Source organism: Gymnogyps californianus, chromosome 16, assembly GCF_018139145.2.
Source record: "Gymnogyps californianus isolate 813 chromosome 16, ASM1813914v2, whole genome shotgun sequence".
Lineage (NCBI taxonomy): Eukaryota > Metazoa > Chordata > Aves > Accipitriformes > Cathartidae > Gymnogyps > Gymnogyps californianus.
The window spans coordinates 1,617,754-1,635,501 of NC_059486.1; the positions used below are offsets into that span (position 1 = coordinate 1,617,754).

The 17,748-nt window shown below is 41.7% G+C and overlaps 1 protein-coding gene across 3 annotated transcripts in view; it reads right to left on the reverse strand.

Annotated features, from left to right (window-relative positions):
* MTMR3 (myotubularin related protein 3) overlaps nucleotides 1-17,748 on the reverse strand; it is a 48,721-nt gene that overhangs the window by 11,555 nt on the left and 19,418 nt on the right. For all 3 annotated transcript variants that reach the window (XM_050906929.1, XM_050906928.1, XM_050906927.1), the window contains exons 8-15: nucleotides 12,924-13,129; nucleotides 12,580-12,711; nucleotides 10,399-10,510; nucleotides 9,054-9,249; nucleotides 7,318-7,503; nucleotides 5,783-5,953; nucleotides 3,490-3,635; nucleotides 1,408-2,815 (exon numbers count right to left, since the gene is read on the reverse strand). In XM_050906929.1, coding sequence (XP_050762886.1) covers nucleotides 1,408-2,815; nucleotides 3,490-3,635; nucleotides 5,783-5,953; nucleotides 7,318-7,503; nucleotides 9,054-9,249; nucleotides 10,399-10,510; nucleotides 12,580-12,711; nucleotides 12,924-13,129 — 2,557 coding nt within the window. The remainder of the gene's footprint in view (nucleotides 1-1,407; nucleotides 2,816-3,489; nucleotides 3,636-5,782; nucleotides 5,954-7,317; nucleotides 7,504-9,053; nucleotides 9,250-10,398; nucleotides 10,511-12,579; nucleotides 12,712-12,923; nucleotides 13,130-17,748) is intronic.

A 17,748-nucleotide genomic window follows, 5' to 3' on the forward strand; every position in this document is an offset into this window, starting at 1 on the left:
GGACTATCCAGCACCTCTGCCACTTCCAAACAATAGCAAACAAACAAAAGTTGGAAACCTCCTATAATTTTTTTTTTTTTCAATTTTGCAGGTATATAAAAAAATATTATAATGTGCACATAGGAAAAGGAAATTTTTGATGGTGTTATGTCAACCTCAGGAATTACAGGCCAACGCTCTGCCCAGCATGCAAACCCCCAGGAAGATACAAACTCCGTTTCAGAGATTCTAAGTCTCCTCACCTTCCCCTTCACGCCCCCTTCCTCCTCCCGTGCCTGCCTGCTTCCCCAAGCAGCTTGCCCCTCTTCGTTTATTTTACTTAGCTAATAATACTGGGCCTTTGAAAAACCAAGTTTTGCAGCAATCTGCAGAACTGCTCTGTGCTCAAAGGCCTCTACAGAACAGGACTCCTGCTTGTTCTCTGAATCAGTGGTACATTCAAGCAACAGTGTAAGGCCAGTGACTGTATTTCTTTTGACTCATTATTTATTAGTCAAAAGAGGAGGAGAAATTAGGTAAAAAACAGATAGGGGAGAAGCAACTTAAAAATCCACCCAAGGCATACAGAGACATCTAGAAAACTTGCTAGCTATTGAGATCTTAAACTTGGAATTACACTTATTTCATTTCTGATTTTAAAATTTCTTTTGCAACCACAACTACATAGATCATTTAATCGCTACAGAAATTAGCATACTGTATTTGAATCATGCCTCAAACTTAAGTCTCTACTTTTACAACTTTAAACACTTCCAAGTAAAAGCACAGTTTAAAAGCTCCCTTAAAATTCTTGATTTGTTGAGAAAAAACCCTCATTGACATAAGGCCGTCACAAAAGCTCTTAATTTATTCCAGTTAATGAGCCTTGAGCAGGCCAACCATCTGAAAAGGGGATGGCTTGAACTTCATGGTTTTGAGCTAAGAGAGCAGCCACTGCTGCATCTTTCTTACCCTGAGCACGCAAAGCACCAAGAGATCAGTCCTACGCCACTGTCCCAATAAATGACACGTTCACATCCTTACAAAAATATCTTTGCCCGTATATGAAAACAACAGTAAAACAAATGTTTGGGGTTTTTTTTTTAATAGGGCCAATGGAGGTGTTTAAGTATGTCCAGGTATGTGCGAGTACGCTGTGAAACACCCATCGTGAAGTAAACCTTTGGTACATTTATGGTCAAACTGAAATACAGTGAAAATATTAGTCATCACTAATTGCCATTTGCCAGGTACTCAGTCAGTTGTTTGCCCTCTTCAGAATGACCTCGAGAGTTTTATAAAAGCCTGCATGGGCAAAAAAAAATCGCTACCTGACCAACGAACCAAGAGCTGACGATATGCTGAGATCCAGAACGTGACTAACCAACCCACTGCTTCCAGCAGTGGCCCAATTACCATTTCACTTACCACTTCGTCTCCATAATCACCATTGAGACGAAAGGAGCTATTCAGGAACTGGCTCTCCAACCGGCTCTTCAACTCTTGCACTTGTTTCTTCAAGGTCTCCACTTCTTGCTGATGGCCAGATTCTATCTGGCGCAGGCGCTGCTGGACAACATCAGTGTAGACAGGCATCCCATCGTCGTCCAGGTGACTTCTGGCAGGTTGGTCTGGGCTGCTGGCTGCCTGCTGCTTACCAAGATGACTAAACATCCATTTTTGGTGCAAGTTCCTCAAGTGAAACTGGGCAGAACTACAGCTAGCTGTGGAGACCTGCCGACTCAGAGAGGCTTTGATCCGACCGTCCTCTCCATTCACACAGTGTCCGTTTGTCACGTGGTATTTCTGGGCGATACTAAACCCCGCAGGCTTCTCCGTCATCTTGTTCTCAGGCTCCAGCTCTCCATTACACACAATCTCGTCTTTACATTCAGCTAAAGGCAAGGCACAAGGGGAAGGCATCAGGATGTGTGTGTTGCTGCTACCAGAAGTCCTATGTACTTTTGTTCCCAGTTTCTGCAGTTCTAGCACGCCCTCCCCCTCTGGCCTATTTTCAATAGTTCGCGAAAGTTCGTCAGCACTGTTGTTGATGAGGTGAGGTCTATGGCAAGGACCCTTAGGAACGAGCTCTTGCTTCGCTTCATTCTCTGTTAAGGTTTCCGTAGAACTTTCAATGTTGGATGTTCTTGCCTCGTGCGGGATTGTAAGAGGTAACGGAAGGCCGGCCTGCGCTGTATTGTACAGGCTCTCTGCTTCTCCTTCAAGTTTGCTAACGCCTTCTTCCTCCGTATTCTTTTGAGCATCTCTATTTACAAAGCCCTCCAAAGGAACAGTCTGTAGTCCTTTCACCTGAGGTAACTTCTGGATAGTGTTACTGAGATCAGCATGCTCATCCTGTTGTCCTTTGAGCTCAGAAGCACCTTGTGAAACTGGTGCTGGATTGTTCACTACGATACCTTTATCCGCCTCAGCCTTCTCACAGAGGTCACTGACATACCCATGTAGATTTTCAGTTCTCTTCTCCTTATCCAGGGCAATCTCATCCCCTTTACCTACTATCTCTAGGCTACCCCTTACGTGCTCCTCCAGACCAACGTCATCTTTAGTGGCCTCTTGCAAAATGTTCTCCATCTGTCCCTCTGCCACACCAGCTGCAACAGAGAGTTCTGCTCCAACTGGAGCCCTGCCTTGTTTACTCAGGCTGTCTCCATCAAAGGGATCATCCCCAGGGTTACCCAGGCTGCTCAGCTCCAGAGACCGACGGTGCTCTTGCCACTTTTCATTGAGGCTGGGGTCGCTACTACGTCGATTGGTCGTAGGCACGCTGCTATCACAGGCTGTTGTCAGATTGTCAAATGATCTTGTCTTTGGTAACCTATAAAGGTACAAATAATCAGAATTCAAAGTCAGGGGATTTTTTGTTTTGTTTTGTTTTAAAAACATTTAACTACTATGGTTTAAAAACTCCCCCCACAATCAGGACAGTAACAATCTGCTAACTAATGGACTTCTGTGAAGTATTATCTAGGAGCACATTTTGACCATCTGTAGTGCAGAGCTGCTTCAGTACTTTGTTTGCCGTCAGGAAAATATGTTCAATCAGACTTCAAACATTCCCAGAATAATCCCTTTACCACAAAGCACAAATGCTTACAGTCTGGTCACACCTCCTAATTAACATGTGCTCAGAATCATTGTACAAAAAAAGCAAAGAAACAGTTATGCAACACAGAAAAAGAACTCAAATTCAAGACAAGCAAATGAAAGCTTATGTCCCACAAGGATATAAGGAATCCTACAAGGCTACGCAATACCCAGAGCTTAACTCTATTTGCTAATCTTCCCTCTGTTATGCTGTCACCTCTGAAACGTAACAGCTTTCAAAACTGAAACGACGACAGACTGCTTTTGGGTAGGTCAGTCAAACAGTCCCACAAATAAGCTTGTGAAGAATACTTCCCTCCCACCACAAGCATTCTCCTCTTACATCCCACAATATTCTCCATTGATCTTACTTTACAGGATGGGATTTCTGGGCTCTAGGCTCACCTGCCCAGAGGCTGATCTTCAGGGCTAGAGCCTGGAGCAGGGTATGGGGCACACGTGTCATCAGCGGGTGTAGAGGGGGAAGAGCACGGCAGGTAAACAGCACTCCAGAGCATTAAATTACGCACATGGCACACTGGATACAGCACCTGAGAGGGGAGAACACACGACGTTCAGAAATTGTAAACTGCTCGCTCCCAGAATGCAAAGAGGTGTTTAAATCTGATCGCGGTAGTCTGGGCTTATTATTCAGGTTTGCAGCTGGGAGGCTTTGCTAGATCTCTAGATAGCTCTGAAGGCCAGTGAGCAGCTACGGCATTTTTAATCAGCTACACTTGGATACGTAATTATCTTTTTATTCAGAGACAGAGGCTGAGGCATAACAATGCTGGCTTTCAGCTTCTCATGAATGAACTACTGCAATGTGCTCTGTGTGAACCTACACCTTAATAATGCTTCTGAGCAATTTAAACTGCTGAAGAATTCAGTGGCCCATTGTTAGCGCAGAGATTTCCTTGTACTTTGTATTATACCATGCCATATGAGAGTTGAACTAATAACCTCCTTCTACAGGCTCTAATTCATCAAAGCTAGCCCTGTCTTTAATGGAAGCACTCATATGTTAAAAATAAGCACATGCAGAAATACTTTGCCGAAGAGGCAGCTTGCTCTTAAAAGGGATTCCTTGACTGTGGAATACGCTTTCTGTTTCAGTTTAAAAACACCGTGGATCACTATCAATTCCACTGCTTTCCCAGGCAACTTTCTTGTGGAAAAGCAGGCAACGGCAGAAACCTGTTTAGTCAGGTTTCCCTGCCACAGAGCAGAGGGAGGGCTGTGGGGCGGCTTCATTTGATGGATGCTGCTCTTAAACGACTACGGTTTTATAACAGATGTGGCTACATCTCAGTGGCACCTTTTAAACGCTGAAGTAAAAGCACAAAAAGATGAATACAAGACAGGAAATTACCAAAACTCCCACAGACAGACAAATTATCCTAATTAGCTCAGTACCCTACAGTGTAGTATTTACTGAGAACAGAGGCCAAGTCACCGAGACTGCATCTATACTGCAGGATACAGCATGTAAGGGCAGCCCAAGGACACAACGGCTACCTGTCCACGCTGCCCGCTTCAAGAGCGCTCTCTAAGCTCCTCCTGGGCAAACCTGCTGGTATTTTCAGGGAAAACTTAGATGCATCCATAGCTTTAGAAGTCCTCACAAGCCGTATTTATCTGCAATGTCTCACACTTTCAGCTATCACATCCACTCCTACGATGACAATGTCAGGTTGAAAAGTCCTGAAGGGCTCTCTGACATTGCCTGTCGCAATGACAAATGGGATCAGCGCACAGTCTGAGTGCGGGCTGCACGTCCAGTGTCCAGGGGAGACAGCCACCCACAGAGGGCCGATGTGAACAGAAAATTAATCTTTTTGTAACAAACGTAGGCATAAACTCTTTCCTACTAAGCCAGGTTTTAATTTTACTCTAAGAAACAATTAAAAGCCACATCTATCATATGCAAAAACATTGCATAGTCCTTACAGTTAGGTTTATGGTATCTGCTACTTTTATAAACAAAAAGGGTTTGCCTATTTATAAAAGTCTTTGCTGTCCTAATCATGATGACATTTGATGACTGACTGTTTGGTCGCATGCCCACCATACTGCGTCCCTCAATGCCTGACATGACCTTTTATCAAATACACAAAAAGGTACCTGTGAGCCCCCTCCCAGAAGCGTCAGTGAGCTATTACTATGGAAGAGCCAAACTGAAAATGTGAAAGTATTAAGAGAAACAAAGATACACTAAACCTGAGTTATTTTCTGTTTAGATTTAAGATGAATATAGACACAGTGTCTAGGTTTCTATGCAATTTTATGACACTCCTCTGACATAGCTTACTTCTCTAAAAAGGTCTATTTGTCAAACACTGAAACATTTTCTGTTACAAAAAATAAAGCAAGATATTTCGTTACAAAAAACGCATTTCCAGCATAGAGAAATTTCTCAGGTTGCATTTGACGTTCCTCAAATATCAGCCAACTTAATGCAAGACTTGAAATGTCAGACTGAGCAGACTGCTCAAAGGTGAACATCGATGAGGAGAGCTGAGCACCCTTTTCTGGAAATGCCTGTCTCTACGCTGCATTCATGATGACAGTTACGCCATTAGGATGTCCCACTGCTACAAGCTTGCGTATTTTCTTAAGGCACACACTTTTGAGACCATTGCACCTGGGAGCCCCTAAAGGGACTCTCCCCGCGTGGTGGGGAACGGAGGATACATACAGATTCGGACTGGGAGGAGTAGAGCAGGTTTTTGAAGGCTTTGTTTGCTGCCCGCAGCAAAGACCAGACAGAACAGGTCCGTTCCTGAGTGTGTTTTTCTCCTCTCTCTTTCGCATTGTTGCACAGGAATGTACCAAAGAGGCAAGAGTAGGTGTGCTGCACCAATTTGACCTGCACAGACCAATACAAATATTGTCATATGGCAGAAGAGATCAGCTTAATGTGAGAATTAACATTCAGGCTTAAGAAGCGACAAACCCTTCCTCCGCAGGGCAATACACCCCCTTCCTAAAGACTGATACACAAATACACCTAGCATTTTTTGCATACCTCCTTATAAACTAATTGCAAAAGAACTCAAGCATAGCGGCATCTTTTAAAATCGTAACTAAAAAAATTCAGCAAAAAATATGAAGACAAAATATTTGTTCATAATCAAGCAAAAAAGTCTTGTTGATTCAAACTCATAGCCCTGTAGGATAGGCAAAGAGAATGATGACACCTCTGTTACATTAATGCAGCACAGAAATTCTGATCGTTAGTCGCTCCATGCTGTGGTCCCAGTCTAACAAAATACCTTAATATGAACTTAGCTTTATGCATATAAATGACTTCCATGGGATTATTCAGATGTTTAAATGAAGACAAGTACTTCAATCCTCTAATAAATTAGGGGGGTTTACTCTAAAAAGGCCAGAATACCAAGGGTATGTTCACACACAGCTCCTGTAGATTAGCAGTGTGCCGTGAAGCCGGTTATAACCTTATGTACCTCATTTCACAACTAAGCTAAGCTAGGACCATACATATACTCAGTTACACGGCTGAGCTAGCAAGTGGTAATTGAAGTCAACCACAATCACAGGAATGTGCTTTAAATCTCTTAGTAGATCAGACACTTCATTAAAAGCTTCTGTTCTTCAGATTACTAGTCCTGCAGTCAGTGACTGCCACTTTCCCAGAGACCTGCTTTCCGGCCTTGAGAACTGATTTTGACCATCCTAGGCAAACTTCTAATAGGAGAGCTGTCCACTTCAAAAGAATATAAACACAGCTCATCTATCCTACACATTTTCAGCAAAGAAACAGAAAAAATGAATGGAAAGGTAAGGGGCAGGTTGTTTTTAGAGGAGGAGTCTTCAAGTCAAAACAAGATCAAAGTAGGGGGAAGTTTATATTGCCAGTAACGATGATTTTTTTTTTCATGCTGCGTGGATACATTATACCAGCGTTATTTCAGCACCTCTTAGGTGAGACTATTAAATTTGTATCATTTATTTATTTCTTTAAAGTCTAAAAGAAGTCCTTAAGGGTCCTGCTTCTGTTTTAAGAGGGAATAGACCTCAGGTCCCATGAAGTATACAAGTACTTTTGTCTACTGTATCTGGGCAGTTTTCCCATTACCTTTATCAGACTGCAGCGTATCACAGATAGACGGGAAAATCAGAAACCCCTTGGGGCTCTATAGTATGTTAGTACTGAGTACTGGTTTAGAAGCAGTCTATAAAACAGCAATCTCTCAAGCCACAACTCACAAGGAATGCTTCGTTAAACTCGAAAGAGCAAGGGAACTGCCTCTGGAGCTGATGGACGCAGTCCAGCCACTGTAAAAACACTGGGCAGCGCTCATTTAGGTCATCCGAATTCTCACCATGGCCACAGCGATCTGCAAACTTGTGGCCAAAATCCAGCCACTCCGTCTCCACTAGCACCTGGAAACCCTGCAGAAATGAAAGCACAGATGAAAAGTTCCTATTTTTCTTTGGTTCAATTTTCTAAGACAGTCTGAGACTTGTGGGAATCACTTCATTACTGTGTCCTCGCTCACTCCTATTCCCCTTCAGCACTGCTCTCGTTACTTATCTTTACTGCTTTACCTAATGCCTCTGTGTTCTGAAACGCTGCACAATGAAATTGGAACAGACATGAATTCCCAAACCTACATGAACAGGAAAGGGAATAAGGCAGGTTAAGTCCTGAAGTGACTGGCAGGGAAGATCCTGATACCAAACCTATCTTGGCCAGGCAGGGGCGAGTAGGAACTTCATCTTGATCAAAACCATCTGGGTCATGGGAACCAACATTTGGACAGGAGAGGAAATTTTAAAGCTCTCCCTTGAAAATGATGGGCAGATCCGTCTGTCATAAAAGAAAGCAATTCATCCACAACAGGACATCCATGCTCAGAGAGAGTGCTTGCCTGTGTGCACATCAAACACAGCACAGTCACAAGGTTGATTAAAGGTTGACTTGCACGATTTCTCATGCAAACAAGAAGGGCAAAGAACATTTCAAAACAGTGCCTAGCTGAGCACCTGAATGCGACACCTCATCTTACAGGACCTAAAACCCATCACAGGTTAGGAAGGTTTTGATTCTTAGTGGAAAGAAAAATTGTAGAGCATGCTTATTAAGTCATGGCTGTAATTAGAGCAAAAATAATAGCTGATAGCTGAAAAGCTTGAAATGCAACAATGCTGAAGACTCATTTTCCTAAACATTTCTAATCCTTGTATAGACAGCTACAGTTTATGGTTTCCTCTGATGCGGTGGTGACAAGAAGGAAGGCAAAGGGTGTGTACAGAAGAACTCTGCACTTTGAACAGGAATGACAGCACCCTTAGGAGGGACCAGGAGGAGGTTCTGTGCCAAGGACAGAGCGGTATGTTTTGACCTGATGGATGCTGACTTCTAGAACCCATGTGAAAAAGCATCTGAGAAGTTTCCACAGTTTCATTCACAAGGCATTGCTACAGTTTAAACTTCTGGTCCTCATGTGTCCGAGGCTTTAAGCAGCAGTTTATAGCACAGTGTTCAGACATACGCTCCTGTTCTAGACAACAAAAGCATCTTGCATGTGGGCTGGCAGATGGAATCCAGCCATCACTATCACACAATGCTGAAAAATGATGGGGGGAAAAAAAATTCAGGCTGAAAAACCAAGAGAAGCAATAGTTGGCTGAGAAACTGCAATGGTGTAATGGAAACTGCAATATGTAGCACTTTGTACTACATATTCCTAAGCTAAATATGGGGAAGCATAGACCATGACTGTGCAGTTACAGCAAAGGGGGAAAACATAATCCGCTCTTGAATTACAGACTATATTTACACCTATATGTAACTGTGTTTGCAGACTACTGTTGGTAAACTCCTGCTAGCTTTGGTGCCTTTTCTAGTGGAAAAAACTGAAATCGTTTCTAGACAGACTTCCTCAGAAAAGGACCCGAACTCGGTAACTACCTCATGCACTAACAGATGCTTTACAAACCTCTGTGGTCCTGTAATACGGATCTAGAAGCAGTTTGGCCAGCGCCACTATCTGGGGGGTTCGGTCCCAGCCGTCTGAGCAGTGCACCAAGACTGGTCGCTGGTCTCGGTCCACGGCATGAACTACGAGTAGCGCAGATTTCAGAAGCACAGATAAGTGCTGCAGCCATTTCGTACTTTCCAGAGCTGATAACCAACTAGAGGAAAACAAGGGAAGACAGTTTTCGCTCTTTTAAAATGCTTTCAGGTTTGGATCTTTGAATTTATCAAGTCAAAGCTCCTATTTTAATAAGCTGTGAACGTCATTCTGGAATATTTTTCATTTATGTCTCATTAACACTTTCCCAGATTTGTAAGAAACAAAGCCATGCGGTCCACCTGAGGAACAGCCAGTCTCTGGTACGCGCTTTGCTCTGTAAGACTCGCAAGAAGCTTAAATAACATTTTCCCAGACAAGAGCGTAACACATCACCAGCAATGGACAATGTAAACGCTACCGGGTAATCATTACTTTCAGCAGCCTCTGCTGTCTCCCTTCCTCTGAGCTGAGGACTCAGACTAGCCAGCAGTCCCAGTACCACTGGCGTGTCTTGGGACTCTGCCATACGCCCCGACAACTCTGTGCCTCAATGAAAGGGTGGAACCTGAGGTGCCTTTGGAATCTCCTGTATCTCAACTATTCCCAGGCTTTACAAGGTGTGCTGTAGGTATCTTAAGGATCTCTACCCTATGAAGATCTACATATCCAGTTTAGTACAGGTGGCCATTCTGGATCTACTTTGAAACCATGAAAGACTCTTAGCAGCAAATTCAAAACAGGGAAGTGGTAGGGGAAACAGGACTGGTGCAACTACAGCGTCTCATGAAGACCCAACCTCAGAAGCTCCTGAGACGATGGGCCATTAGAGGCTAGTTATCCCACAGCACTGGAGGGCTATGAAATATGTCTCCTGAAATGGCACTATAAATGCGTGAAGTACACGGAACACCACTAGAATTTTCTGAAGGAGAGCCAAGCTGTAAAGATTAAAGAACCAGGAATAGCAGGTAAGCCTAAGTGCTAGCACTTAGAAGCCCACCTGAAAGTAGTAACATTCTAGTATCAATACTCAAGGCTACACTGTAATTTCAGATCTCATTTTCTAGGTTCACTTCAATGATAATAAAAACCACAATGACTTCCTTTAGCTCAAATCCCGTGGAAGTGAAAAAATACAGCTTAGCGTTATTACACAGGAAAGTCACCAAGGGAAAAAACACTGAATTTCAGTTTACAAATCAGCAGCACAAGAATGCAGTTGCAGAAACATGTAAACAAAGGCAAAAAACACCAAACATCCACTTACTTTCCTGGATCTGGCATTTGTGTGCAGAGCAAACGCAACGACTGAAAGCTCTTCCGGATAGAATGAATGTTTGCCATCCCCATGAACACCACTTCACAGTTTGGATAATATTCTGTAGGGAAATATCAAGAAAGAGGGAAGAAACTAAAAACTACATTAAGTTTAATTCCTAAAGGAAGCTTTTTCATAAAAACAAACCACTGTTGCTGTGGACAGATGAAATAATCTGTTTAGGAATATTCTGTAAGGAGAAACTAGTACTTGGAGTTCGGTAGGTATTCCAGACGTTACAACACAGCGTAGCAAAACAGCAAAGAGTTAGCAAAGTGTGTGTGTGTGTATTTGTTTTCAATGTTTCAGTACACATTACAAAAAGCAGAGTACAAACCTATGGGAATAGTGATACTGCTGTGCTCGAGGCTATAGCCTGTTTTTAAAAAGACCGAGAAACATCATAAGACTGTGAAGCATAAACAATACTTAACTGATAATTTATTGATGTTCTTAAATTTGGTAAACTAATGTATATTTTTATGTAAGTTACATATTCCTTTTCCTAACCACTCAAAAAGGCTGAAAGGTTACTTCATTCACTGCTTTATTCTGAGTTTTTCTATTATGAGGAACAAGCATCACACACGTGAGTGAGAAATACTCAAAGCTCAGGAAAACAGAAGAGAGACAGAATTACTGAGCCTGCCTTCAGATGTTGCTACGGGATGTACTCAAGCAACTCTGCCCTACTGGGGCGGCGATATCTGTACAGAGAGGGTCCGCTAGTCAGAGCGAGCACCTAAGAAGATGCAGAAAAATACTAATCCAATCGTCTTTCCTAGATTTAGTTTTCCTCTGTCCTGATGCTTCTGTCTGCACAAAAATGATGACGATCGCTAAAATGACCTTTTTTACAAGAGGAAAAAAATTAATCAGGATTCAGAATATGGGGTATTGAGCGCTTGCACAAGAAAATGCAGTAGTCTCTTAAAAGAGCATGTTTTAGATCATTTGATTTCTTAACTGTTTATCAGTCCAACAAATTCTGGCCCAAACCAGAACATCCCGTTAGTGATGGACTATGTAACTCCAGTCAGAAGCGACCGACAGTATCAGGAAATTTAAGCAATTTTTTGTCTTTTTACTGAATTACGTTATTTATAAAATAAAGCACAACATAAATGAGATATTTTTATACAGAGAGAATGAAGCAAACATGACAATATCTGGAGAAAACTTATCAGGAAAAAAGCAGCACTTAATGGAGGTCAAATTTATTGAAGGTGACAAGCTGTTTGGAAATTTTCTACAGAGAATTCACGAACCAATGTATAGGAAGAAAATTAAACATCCTGTATACTCTGCTTTTCTGTTTTGAAATTTTACTCTCCGATAAGGAGTTGTTTAGTAGTTTTGAGGTGTTAAATGGAAAATTCATCTTCTCACTGGTGGCTACATATCGAAGTGCAGCTATTGCAGCAAAGATCAAAACAAGAACATATGGTCAAAATAGCTTTTGTTATCTTACCTATAGTTTTTCTGTCTGGTATTTTTTTCTAGACTCTCCACCCATGGAATTTTAATGGCTGCATTCATTTCCAATAGTGACCATAAAACAGTATCTTGTTTATAACACCAACAATTTACAAGTGCCAAAGAACACAGAAAGTGGTAATTGCAAATGTATTACAAATGCAAGATGAATCAGGATTTCAGTCACTTTAGGTTATGATATAAATGCTGAAAAATGTTTCAGCTTCACAAAAATTGCCGAAAAGTTGTATTCTGCACAACCACTCTAGAATATTATCCTCTACAGTTAGCGGATTTTTACAAGTTTGTTCAGGTTTTTTTTTTTAGACATTAGCACACTGGACACCTTTGTCTCACTTTAGTTTATATATTTGACTCAGCAGGGGAAAGCTAATATTCCACACAGTTCAGCATTTACTGAACACTGTTACCAGCTGGTTTTATGCTCTGAGAAACAGACTTAATTAACAGCTAAACCTGTCCTTTTGAAGGGCTGTGCGATAGCTGCAATGGTCCAGAACTTTCATATAGATGAATAGTACTTGCATCCATGCAGTCTGTTAAATATGCAGTACTGAGGTACATCACTGTAATTATATTTGAGGAAATTCTTTTGATTAACTTAATAGAAAGCTGAGAAGAAACACTGCTTACCTGGGCACTCACAGCCTCCACCTTTGGCTCTGTTCGCCACAGCTGCTGCGTAAGATCGTGCGTCTAAGATCAAAAGCTTCTGAGGCTGTATTGCCAAACTCTCTGCTCCTGAAGCATTAGAGATTGAGGAATCTGGGGAAGAGGATATGCAACTGATGAGTAACTAAAAGGATACTTCTGGCATTGTTTACAACAATGATTCACTCAAGTCCCACAACGCACATACAGAAATTGGACAATGCCTAATCAAATACAAAGGATGGAATCTGTTACAGTACATGTAAAAGATTAAGCTTTTATATAAAGCTCTGCTCTTTACAGAAAAGGAACAGTGACAAACTTACCAAATTCAACATCAGAGAGGTCCCCTCCATTGGAGAAATCTCTGGAACAATTTCCATTTATTAATTTGTTACTGTTGGACCTCGAGTCTGAGGCACAGGCTTTGGCTACAGACTGGACAAGGTGTTCATCATCTGCATTCCTCCAGCCCCACCAACTGACCTCGGGCTGTCCACAGCGGGAAATAACTGCTCCATTGCTCTGGTGCCTGAAAAAGAAAAGAATAAAAAGAACAGCAGTGCATAACTTGAAGAATCAGGATGAAAAACACCAAGGGCATGAAAAATTAAACGGTGCACTCCATTTAGTTTAATTCCTGTCGGGGACCTCTCTTGTTCAGCAGTTATCCTCAACCTGTGATTCAGCGGCAACGTATTCCACGTGCTTCCCTTCAAAATGCTGTGACCGCAGAGTCACTGAAAGGTAAGCCGAGGTCAGTAAGAGAAAACAAAGCATCTTCTTGCTCAATATTGTTGCCTGTTGGCCAGTGAAAGCTGGGGAACATTCTGGAACAGCAGATGAGGCATTAAAGAGGTATTCAACACCTGCTGGATAGTCAGGTCTACTGCTGTAATACCAGAGTAAATAGGAAAGTTCAGTTTAACTCATGCTCATTTTAAAGCTAGAAGACAGGAATAAAACCACAGATTCACTTTTTGATGAGGTTTTTTTATATCAAAACATACCACTAATTAAATTGGAAGAATGTTACAATTTTGGTAGGAAATACTGGCAGAATTGGCATGCCTTCTGTCTGATGACGTCTAATGGTAACCTAAAACCTTACTCTCGTACATCGATGGTATCCATTTCTATGCATCACCTGTGAATGACAGGAGGCGGTCCTTGAACACTGCAGAACCATTTCTCAAAGCCAGTGTATTTTAGGTATTGTTTCACTAGCTAAAAGGAAGAGAGCCTTTCACATCCCAGGATGCTAAACATCTGCAGTTTTACTCATTCTGAAGTTTGGTATTAGCGTCTGTTGGAAAGGAGTGGCTCTGTAATCCCCTTTTCAGCTTCTTCCCCATCCCTCTTCCTGACCCTCTCTCAGAGGTGTTTCATCTCCTGCCTCTCAAACACCGATCGTATCTAGCAGAAGAGCACCAAGGAGCCGATGAAGAGCAACAGTAGCTCCTACATGTAAGCACCAGTGTGGTGCCAGGCTGGTAAATAACAAAGTCCACAAGCAAGTAAATTTTGCTACAGACACCTAAGTAGCACTGAAAAAGGAAATACTCTTTATTAACAGAATATTTTTCTTCTAAATGTGATATAAATTGCAAGCACTCTATATACTGATAAAACTTCAGAGGACTGGCAAATGGAGTACAGTGACAAGTATATCAATAAAAAAAATGTCAGGGAGATAACTGAAGAATGACCCAACTTGAACGTAGCTATCTTCTTCTGGGGAGTGACATTAAAAAAATCTGATTTTTTTTTTTTAAATGTCTGAAGAGTTAGTAGTTATTTTCTTAAATTTGACCTAGCTTCTTGTACTACACAGAAAGGACAGATTTCAAATAATTAAAACGTATCCAACCATTGCAAACATACTCTGAAAAAGATTTAACACCTCTCCCCTATAATCTATTATAAAAAAAGAGTACTGAAACATATTATCACTGTAATTTCACTTACTGCCTCCATGCTGGCACATCCCACTGCTGCCAACAGAAATGTAATTCCCCATTCACTGAAGTGTTTACATCTGGCATTAACAACGTTCTCCTTGACCTTCACTCGCAGTACCCCGAATTCAGAGGACCTCAGCCGCGGCAGGAAGGGAAGCCTAGCTGCCGGTATGAAGAGCCGCAAGCGGGGCAGCCAAAGCAGAGAAGAGACACTTCTCCTCTCAGGCCACACAGCGAGTCAACAGTGCTGAGGAATGTTCACTCCCTGCCTCGTGTCCCATCTGAAATATCCCACCACTTACCCACACACTGTTCTTCTCTATTTAAATGGCCTGCAGATATACATCACTTGAAGCAAAGCTGCCTCTAGGCAATGCTGTTCTTGCTCAGGAGTCCCACCAGAACCCCGTATTTATGAAGTACGCACATGCCAATTACAGTTCCTACATGTTACGATGCAGCAAAGGACTTTAAAGTCTTCCTGCAAACAAACTGTCCATCTCAGCTTCACGTCAACCAAGAGTTGTTTAATTCCCTCTAATAAGGCAACTGCACAGAATGGCGAGGGTTAGATGAACCTTTAAGCAAATTTAAACTGTCGACTTGGACAGCCCTGAACAGGAAGAAAGCCCACCCAAACCTATAAATCTTAACTTTTTCCCTCTCACCACTCTAATAAACATTTATGGAGGTGTGACAAGCGGGTTTATAATTTGTCAGAGCTGTCAAGCCCCCGTCAGGTGCCGGGCAGCACCACCTCTGCAGCGTCACTGCGGGGCACAGCGGTCGGCGGCAGCGGCTGCCTCGTGCTACTCATTCAAAAGCAACACTTACATCGGGGTAAGGCTCCTTGTTGCAAAAACTTAAAATTGTAAAATAGGTTGTGATATGGTATTTTAAGTATTTTTTCATAGCTCTTTTGTAATTGTTTCACATAAAATTCCTTCACTGAGAGGAAGCAACTGACACACTGCATTAACTGAACCAAAGGAAAAGCAATCTGAATGCCACGGCACTTACACCAGGTGCCAGCCGACTGCATGCAAAGGAAAATGTATTTCTGCTGAAATGAATAGCCTTCCAGAAACAGCTCTACTGATACCAAATTAGTTCAGCAAAAAAATACATGCCAATCACTGAAAGGCCACCTAGTTCCCCGCTACGCTTGCACAAATAACAAAAGAAAATAAAACATCATTATACATGTAAGAAACCTACTTTGAACACTCAGATAAGCTCATTTATTTTTCCCTATGTTCTCCCAAATTTCATTATTACCTGCCTGCGGAATCATTTTCATAGGTTCACAAACAGTTATAATTTTCATCTCCAGGTTCTTGCCTCCCATTTATACCACAAATAACAAAGAATCAATCATTAGGCCAAAAGCTGTGTTCATTGATAGCTGTGAAGCCCTAACACTCCTAAGCCTGCACAAATATGCAATGTTCAGATGTACCAGCAGAAATCAGCAAACAATTCTATTTACAATAATGTTGGAGGTCTGAGGAATCACACTCATTCCAACCGGACTGGTCACGGGAATAAAAAATAGCAAATAGTTTCAGTGTGATTCCGAGGTCCCTAGAGATAGAGCTGGGGGTAAGACAGTGTCACTCAGATCTCAGTAACCAAAAAAGATTAAAAAAAATTAAAGCAAACCCTCCACTGCAAATTTCCTAACCCTTAGAGACAAAGCAACATGCAGCCTCCCTGCAGAAACTGAACAGTAAATCGCCATTAGATAACTATAAAGCCCTTTATGAAGCATTGTATAACTGTATGATGTACGGTACACCTCTGCACATGCTTAATCTTCCTTGTGTTCAAGCAGCCTCTTGAGTACAACAATAATTCCACCAAGTCCTTGCAACTACAAAGACAGGGCGGACTAATGAAGGTTTGAATAGCTCCCTCCATGGCATTACTTAACTACTAGTACTTGCAACTGAAAAAAATCATTGCTGCAATTCACAAATATAATTCAGCAAGTACGGTACACAGCAATTTTCTGTTTACCTTTGCTGCCTGTGCTGGCAGAAATGCTGCCCGCATGGGTAATCACCTTCAGCAGCGGGCAAGACAAAAGACACCTTCAACACAGCTAATATCCAAGCAGCTTCTCATGACTTCAGGACACTGTTTCTATAACATATGAAGTCCTCTCTATCGTCTTTCCACAAAATCCAAAAAGGCTTCTCCCTAACATTGATTTTCTGGGACCAAAACAGATAAACTACAAAAACAGGCCAGATTTATATACAGAAATATGTGCCAAGTTTTGAAAAAGTTGTAAACAGAGAAAAACTGCAGAAGCTGGGTGTGAGATTTTTCTAGAAGTCTGATCATAAAATAGAAGCAACACTCCTGACAGTCCAATCTCAACTGAGTATTTTTGAAGCTTGCCTCTGAAGTCAGCCCGCTCAGCTCTTCAGCCTCTGCCTACTGTCATAGCTCTTGAATGCTTTACAAGAACAGACAATGAGTTTTTTGTTGCCAAGTGTCTGTCTCTGGTCTCTCTCTGTCCCAGTGCTCAGTATCTGAGACAAATTATTGGATGAATAAAAAAAAATCATTATTGCTTTTTTTCCCCCTGAGGTAAAGCAAAAAGAGCAGATTTTTAAAATGTGATCAATAATGAACCTAATAGTCCCAAAATCATCTTCAACACATAAAAAATGCTGAATGAATTTTTGTTCCTTACTCCTCCGAAAGTAAGAAAAAAGCTATTTTTACAGCAACATATATATAGAGAAAACTCTACATGGATTTCCAATCATATGGACCATCAACCACCAGCTGATGAGTTCTATTAGAGTGCAGAATGATGAACTGGATTGTTAAATGTCAAGACAAGGTAAAAAAGAGAAAAACTTTTCTCCCACTGATTTTAAGATTACAAATGAAATACTATGTGGTAATTTAACATAGTCTCATCAGAACTGCAGAAAATTGAATGCCAGGGATAAAACAATTTCAGTCTATGAGGTCTTTTGAACATCTAAATCACTCTCCCATAAATCCCCCCGAATGCAAGCTGTACCCAAGAATGCAACGAAAGTGATTTCCTTCTGTACAGGGATGAAAGGAGGAGGGACGCTTCCCTGTGTTAAGCGTGCTTGCAGGTGAGGTGTCCCCCAATTACGTGACAACTGCATAAAAGGTGCAAAGTGGCCTGAAATGCAGTGTT